The sequence below is a fragment of the Morone saxatilis genome, unplaced genomic scaffold (assembly GCF_004916995.1).
Source record: "Morone saxatilis isolate NCDOM2014 unplaced genomic scaffold, NCSU_SB_2.0 Contig1, whole genome shotgun sequence".
NCBI lineage: Eukaryota > Metazoa > Chordata > Actinopteri > Moronidae > Morone > Morone saxatilis.
The window spans coordinates 20,749,160-20,757,640 of NW_023339651.1; the positions used below are offsets into that span (position 1 = coordinate 20,749,160).

The 8,481-nt window shown below is 38.7% G+C and overlaps 1 protein-coding gene across 1 annotated transcript in view; it reads right to left on the minus strand.

The window, feature by feature from the left end:
* Positions 1-1,575: 1,575 nt before the first annotated feature.
* mbtd1 (mbt domain containing 1) overlaps positions 1,576-8,481 on the minus strand; it is a 16,977-nt gene continuing 10,071 nt past the window's right edge. The window contains exons 13-17 of the mRNA XM_035662319.1: positions 7,997-8,079; positions 7,266-7,500; positions 6,386-6,457; positions 4,912-5,067; positions 1,576-4,463 (exon numbers count right to left, since the gene is read on the minus strand). Of these exons, the coding sequence (XP_035518212.1) occupies positions 4,345-4,463; positions 4,912-5,067; positions 6,386-6,457; positions 7,266-7,500; positions 7,997-8,079 (665 nt within the window). The 3' untranslated portion in view covers positions 1,576-4,344. The remainder of the gene's footprint in view (positions 4,464-4,911; positions 5,068-6,385; positions 6,458-7,265; positions 7,501-7,996; positions 8,080-8,481) is intronic.

An 8,481-nucleotide genomic window follows, 5' to 3' on the forward strand; every position in this document is an offset into this window, starting at 1 on the left:
ATTATTATTTTACATAGTAATTTGCGAGCACAAGATAATTATCTTGATTAAGATTATAACGAAGGCACACAGGATTACAGGATTTACTTTTAAAATGAACTAGAATATGGTTTTCTCCATCCATGAAACTGCGAACCATGAACATACAACTGAAACAAATAATTGCTTAAAAAGATATATATATATAAAAACTGTTTTATATTGTACCACTTGAAATTACCTATTGAAAATTTCAAAGACTGGAATTACAACCACTTGAATTACACAAGTACTATTTCAGTCGCTTAACAGATTCTAGTGATTACAGCACTTATTTGCTTCCGTACAGAGATGCACATAATGAAGACGCATTTGAGCTCTTAAACAGCTGATTCAGACTTGTAGTTACGACCCTTACAACCAAACAAAATAAAGAAACACAAACTTCCTGAGAATTGAATCATGAACCTTACTGGTAGAAAGAGAAATTATGGATCTTTTACCGTCACTGAGAATCTTAAATCCGCTCTGCATTTCAATACAGCCTTTGGTCATACACCGAGTTTTCTGTATATGAACCCTTGCTCACAAAAATCACAGATACAATACAATTTTGTTAAATTATCTCATATGTTAATTATATTAATGTAGTGATCATGACATTTGAGGGTGCTATAAGTTTATTTCACATAGCAAAATAATATGGGATCTATTATTATTGCATCATTCAAATTAGAAGACTACCTCATGTGCTGTGATAAAATTCTTCCATGTTTGGTGTCTAGTCTTCAAGTGGATCATTTTTAGGTAATCATTTTCATTTGCATATGCTAACACACTGCTATAGTCTATTTCACACGCTTGTTTTTAGCTAAACGTGGCTAGCATCAGGAGGTAGTAGATAAACAGCTGCAAAAGTCTAGCTCTAAGAAGAATGAAAGGAGGAGTCTTGTCTTTTCCAAGGCCAAGCATGGATTTCTGACTAATCCGGATTTGTTACTCCATACCATCATAGTCATGAAGAATAGAGATATATATATATATAGAATCTATATATTTATGCCACTTTTAGATCCTGTCGTCTTATGTGAATGCTGCCCTCAGAGACTATTGGAAAAGCAGTGCATTGTTCATGTTTCATTATTAACAACAAACCTGTTATTCTGTGGCTCAGGTGAATCATAAACTAGCTTGCATACATATGGCTCTGACATGAGAACAACCTAAGCAATAGAAACACTAATGCTTTGCATATTACCCTAATAAAACATTTAACTTATTTTTCGCATGTGGACAACAAAACTGCTCGATTATGAGACTGTTTAACCAAGGCAGATTTTCCAACCTCTTATTTTCAATTACAGAAACCAAAGTTTGACGCTACAAATGCTGAAGGTATGGAGGCTTGAGTGTGCCACATTTTCAGTGTTTCATTATATTCAATTAATACATTTATCTTTTTTTAAAAAGCAATATAAAATCATTAAATCAGGCAATTAATAATGGTATATACTTATACAGATATCTTAAAAAGGTATCTCATGTTTTAAATTAGTAATTGGTTAAATATGGAATCGATAATTTATTTTTCAAAAGGATTTTCAATATGACTTTATTATTTCATTTACTTAAGATAATTCTTTAATTTACAGTTGTGTAAGCAGTGTGCAACTTAATATGACATATAGTTCAACACACAGAGGTCTGTCTGAGTCCTGTAAACACATGACAGCAAATTAGAGTTCCTGTAGATAGGGGCACTACATAAAGGCATTATGTGGGTTACTCTTTTTTATTATTATTATTATTACTATTCTGCCATTGCATTTGAAAAACTCAATTATTAATTTATAATTTACTGACAAAATAAGAAAACATTAATATTAGCAAATTCAATTATGTAATTTTTGGTTTAATGCTTTTTCTACATAAAAATAAAATCAAATAAAATAGATAGAAAATAAATCCAATCCTAATTGCTTTTTTAAAGTATTAATTGGTGATAAATCACACTGAATAAATGTAAAATCATTCTAGTGGCATACTCCAGACTCCGTATACATGAGTTCCAGATGGATACCTGTGTACCCTCTGGGTATAAATACAGCAGACATGGTCCAAAGCAGAACAGAAACACCTGATATCTGCAATCTGAATCACTGCTGTAGTGCGACCTTTATATGCAAGTAATGCATCTGCCTGCATCCACAACATTTCAATATCCTGGACAGTCCGGCTGATATGAGGCCAACATTGGTCAGCTGAGTCTTCCAATAAGACAGCTTCCTCCCTGACAGCAGCTACATCCAAACTGTAAAGGTCATATTGTAGGGTTGGACAGTTGGAACATGTCAGACTGTACCCTATCATACCAGTAAGGTTTCTCTTTTATACTATTAACATACCCTGCTGCTCACGTACAGTCACACTATGCTCATTTGTTTCCCATTTAGTATGTCTGTAAAACTAAGGTGAGTTTTTTTTTTTTTTTTTTTAAACTGAAAAAATGTTTTTATCTCCACAGCTTCATGATTTCTGTTAAACATTACAACACAAAGCCCCTCATATATTCACAATGGAAACTCGTACAAGGTAGAAGATGGCTAATCCACAGTTAGTGGCATTGTGGGAGCTGTGATTACTGTAGGTCCCTAAAGCTCCACATTGAGCTATCGGAGCCACCCCACACTGTTACCTCATTAGATATGTGCTCTCTTGATTAAGCTTATCCTGGCTTATGTATAGTAACCTAAAGGCAGGATTACCAGGAAGGAAAGGTTGTGTATGGGGCAGTTTTGGGGGGCGGTGTAGCTCAAAATGTGGATACCAGATATTCCCCACAATGCCCACTTAACATAGCTGAAGGACGTTAGGATGTACAATCCGTTCAGTGTTAGTGAAGGCCCAATGGAATGTGCAGGAGGACTTCTGTAATTACATAAAACAATGGTAAAGGTGTATTACTGTTTAAAGCTGCACCATGTCAATTTAAATGTTACATCCAATCACTCTAACGTACAGACTGGCACTTAATAGAGGGGAAATACACCAAATAAAAAAAACAAACAGCCCTTCTAAAGGCAGCAGGTGCAGCTTTAATGTGGACATCTTAAAGCTGAAACAATTAATCTATAAGTTAAAAAAAATCACCAATAATGTTAATAATTTATTTATGCCCCAAAAAGATGCCAGTTCCAGCTTCTCAAACGTAAGGATAAGGCTGCTCTCCTGTATCATATCATTGCCAGCTAAATACTTTCTTATGGGCATTTGCCACTATGTTCCAAAGTATGAATCAACAAATCATTGAAGAATGTATCCATAATTAAAATATCAGAGCCCGATAGTTTCATTTTGGTGACTTTGCTTCAGTAATGTTTGAATCAGAAATGAATGCAGCTGTGGAAATCTTCTGTCCAATATTGGGAAAAAAAAAAAAGATCAATATCAGTACTAAGATTTCTCTTCGAATCACAATCCTTAATATTTATACTCTGTAGTTCTATTTGAATAGGTCTCCACATACTATATGAATATAATCACTTTTATGAAACAATGCACATTAAGTTTCCCTACACAGCCACCAAAAATGTAAATGCAAAAATAAGTACATTAAGACAAAAACAACTCCAAAATCATTACAAAATAAAGCAAAAAAATATTCAAGTACTATTAACAAAGTAAAAGTCCACCTGGCAATATTGTTCAGAAGAAAATAATCAAAATATACACAACACTGTCCTTCTCGCTGCCAGCCTCTCTTCTCACCTCGGCCCCGTTCAGTGGCTGACACTCTGACCTGAAAACAAACTGAAACGAACAAAACAAAAGTGAAGACCTGGCTCAATAAATGGTTCTCACAGTTTCTACAGGTCTCTGTGCGTGGCCCAGATTGTGGCAGAGGCAGGGTGGGCTGATGTCGACTTGCAGGACCCCCCCATTTCTGTAGAAAAAAGGTTGTGTTTTTTAATCCGTCCGAGATCCGGTGTGGTCGGGATGTTTCCGACTGGAGAGGAGAGAATGAGGGTGGTACGAAAGAGAATGCCCAAACGCATGTGACCCAGGCCCGACCCCGGGTGCTTTTCAAGCTCTCCATCATACAGGTTTTTGTGAGTGATTATGTGCACACGCAGCTACAAGGTTAGAAAACTGTTCAGAGGGATGTTCAATTCAAAAGCATGAAAGCCACCCCTTTCTCTTTATCATCGCTATCTGCTGTATGGACTCCATAGAAGGCCTGTGGCATTGGTCTGAGTGGGAATCGAGGCTAGTTTGACTCCCCACATTCCTGATCCTCGCTGGGTTGTTTTTTTTCCAGAGGTGTGTCTTGACCCGGGTTGGTCCTGCTGTCCCGACCTCATGACCTCAGGGCTCCTGTTTGATGTAGTAGCTGCCCGAGCCGTTGCTCTCCTGGTCGGATGTGCCCTGTGAGAAGGTGAACTCGTCCACCTCGGCCGTCTCCTCTTTCATCCGCAGGAGAGACTCTACAGACAGGGACAGAGACAGATAAGAGAGAGAGAACAGCGGCACAGATGAGCCGGTCTGGTTCATGCATTTTGAGACAAATACAGGAGCCTCTCTTTGTTCCAGGTGTCAATCTTAATGTCACATGCACTCTGAGCATCAAGATAACTACTTTCACTACTAACAAAATGAAACATGCGTTATGGCTGCTTCAAAGTGGAGACAAAACACTAGAAATTCCTGCAAATGAAACAAACAGACCTTCACTGACATGAGGAAATATTCATGTGAGGACAATGAACGTAAAGGTTGATGTAACAGTAGAACATGCAGCATCAGCAGCATCAGCAGCATCCAGATCCGCAGCGAGGCCCTGCGAGCGACACTCAGCGACTGCCTCCTGTAAGAACAGCGTCGAGCCTCAGACGGCTCGGTGCCATGCTGGGTTGATCGTTAGTGAGATGTTACCTGATTTGTGGGTTTGGTGAAGGTGGGTTCGGGGTCGGGGCCGAGTGGGCCCCTGGGCAGGGTAAGGGGGCGGACTCTGCTCTTCGTCCCCCGAGAAGCTGCTCCTCCTCCTGCCTGCCTGACTGAAGGGCCGTCGACCAACCGGAATCTTCCTCTCTAAACACCAAGCCAGACTCGGGTAAGCTACCAGGGGCTTATTACACACTTCAATTCAACTGGAACGTGTTGATGTTTGATTATGTATTAGGTAGGAAAGTTAAAAAGGTTAGAGCTTCGGCTGAAAAGTTGAATTTAGCCTCACGCTGCGTTGATATACCCATCTGAATAAGCCCCTGGTAAGCTGTAAACAGACTGCCAGACCGCAGTAAGCAGATGCTGTTAGCTATCAACGAGGCTACAACTGTGCCAAAAGTATGGAAATCTGTAACTTCCAATATTTCAATAATTTAATATTCATTACATTTTCCATGATCATGACAAAATATAAATTCCATGTCCACAATCAAAATAATTACTACAAATGTGAAATTTAACAAATGATTTTCAGTGCACGCCAAAGCAAAACGCTGCCTTGAGAAAAATTTAACTGAATAAGAAATTTTTGTTTTATCTTTAAACTGGCAGACAATGTGTAAACTATGTAAAAATCAGGATTTGGGATTTGGGAAGAAATGGAAATTGCATTTTTCCTGGTTATTATCATTACGATCAACTTCATAATGCTGGACAAATTTAAAATAGGCCTGGCAAAATTAAACTTTTTGTAATGGCTGTTCTCTGAGGCCTCTTTCGTGAAATCTGTCAAAACCGACTGTTATTACATTGATCACTAAAAAAACAAACATGGAAAAGTCCTCTTTTTTTACCAGTATTTAACTATTTTCAAGTTTAGGGGTGAACAATTCTACATGCAGTTTTGTTATCATTATAGAATGCACTGAAAATTATTTGTTAGTCAAGGTTTAATTTTGCTAGTAATTGTACATTTTTTAACTTGAAATAGCAAATTTTACTAATTTAATCTGGATTTTGTCATACATCGTACACAAAATGATTTCATTTTGATATAGGCAGCCATAGACTTCCATATGTACTGCATGTTCAGCAAAACGTGCATCAATTTAGCATTAGCATCTGCTTTTGTGATCTGAAACTTTGGACCTGAATAGGGATGCAACACCAGGCCTTCTGCTCTCAGATAACCTGAAGCATCTCAGACACTGAAACTAAATCTCACACACTACTGTGCCACTCCAAAGGGAAAAAGACACAACGCTCGCCTTTTTACAAGATCCTGAAATGTGACACAAGAGGTCAGATGAAAATATTCCGGACATGCCCAACAGGTGAACCATCGGAGAGCAGCAGAGTTTCCACCACAGGTGTAACCAGTGACAGGAAGAGAAACAAGAAAAGGAGAAGGAGAAGGAAAGAGTGGAGAGAAACTAACTGACAGTGAAAGAGGATTACTCACTTTTCTTTTGGCCTTTGTACTGCTGGGCCTTTTTCTTCTGCTTGGGTACAGATTGAGGCATTTCCCTGTTACCTGAAAGCAGGCCATAAAACAGGAAACTATGGGACGTGTGGACAGTCTAACACAATAGACACAACATTCTATGTCATTCATTATCTGTATTTGTTCATGTTCTATTGGTTTAACCTGAGCCAGTAGAAGGAGAGTGATTATATGTACATCACTTGTATCAGATCGGTACTCTGTATCGGCCAGTACACAAAGTTCGTGTGGGGAAGGAAGAAATGGTATCTGAACATCTCCGCAAAATGAGTTTAAATGTAATGACAGTATGTAAATCTTATAATATGAACACAAAATATGTGGAAAAGAAAATCAACAGTGAGATCAGAATAAAATGAATATATCAAAATATAAGTGGTGAGATAAAGTCCAGTATGACTGAAGTGATCAGGATACACAGTACGTACAAGAATATGTAAAGACTACAACAAGAAATATGTGCATCTTAATTACACACACTACAGCTGTGAGTTAGAAAATAATATCATCTATCTCTAATAATATTTCTCTCCGTGGCCACCGCCTGTTCCCGCCTCTCACTCGTTCAATCAACCCTTTAGATGCCTTGTTCCGTTTACTCATCAGTGTCATCATTTATTGGATTGCCTATGTAACAGCCTCCAATGTGACAGCACCCAGGCATAGTTAAATGTGACAGGACTGCAGGTTACCACCCTCATTTAATTCCCTTTTGCTCACATGCTATACATCAAGTGTTCTGCTGCAAATATAGACTGACACTGATGCTCTGATGACTAGAGTGGCGTCAGGGTTTTCTTATTCTAGGGGGAATGGTTGAAAGGTATCATGTCCTTACTCTGTGAGGCGGGGGGTTGGAGCTGGTAGCCTGTCAGCTGACACCAGCCCACAGGGTAGAGGTCAGGTGACTCGCAGTCCACCCACTGGTCATACTCATCTTCCCAGCCGTCAAAGTGGATCCTCAGTAGCCGGTGCACAATCCTCGTCACCGTGGCAACACACACCAGCCGTGGCTCCATTAGATCAACAGCTTCCAGCTTCATGCCTTGCCGAAAACCGTGATTGGGAACCTCCTAGGAGACGCGAGGCAGCAAGGACAGTGAATAAAAGAATGTTACTCATTTACATACAATAAAAACACAAACATAACAAGCTACTGATGAATCCTGCAAACAGTGGAGAAGCACTGATAAATCCTGAATCTCATTAATCAGACAGAACAAAGGGAAAAAATAAGAGGCAATATCTTTTCTGGAGCTTCAGCAGAAAGAAATCTAGTGAGTGGTACTTGAGTTAATAAAGGTCTAAAGGGACCCTTTAAAAGACCACACCAGTGGTTTTGCACAATCAGCACAGGAGAGCACACCTGAGTGGTTACAACTTACATTACTGACAACTTTCTCAATTCATGAGCTGTAGTTTTTAAACGCATTTGTGATGTTTAAGATGAGGTGGTATGCTGCTGCTATTATTAATAACCAGAAAAACAGTACCAGAGGACATTGAAACTCAGATTGATAAGATCTTAATAAGGACAACCACGGTGGAGGAACCACTGATGAAGCCTACCTTGTTAAAGAGCTTGACAGGAGCAGCTATTGAACCCGTTTCTCTGAGGTAGTCAAACCATTTAAATGGCAGTTTAGTGTACCCTGGGGAACAGAGTCAGTGTTGAGACCACAACATGAAGAAACCATATGCAAGATGTTATTTAACTACTTCTAACCAGTAACTTCACCTGGAGAGAGCCGATATTCAACTGTGTGGAAATAGCCTAAATAACCATTTAAACAAAGAAATTGAGATAAATACAACACACATTGTTATATGCATTTAAACACGTTTAAGACAATTGAGCTTTTTCTCTCCAATAATGGAATTAACTGTTTTTTTTTTACATTAAAATCAAAGTGAAGACGTGTGTTGAATTTCAGTGCTGTTGCTGTTTATTTAGTATTGGCAGGTCGAGGCTGTCCTCTGCTGGGCAACACTGAAATTAAATACACCTCTTCACATTGTTTTCTGTGTTGCGATTGGACTTAAATGTATAATAT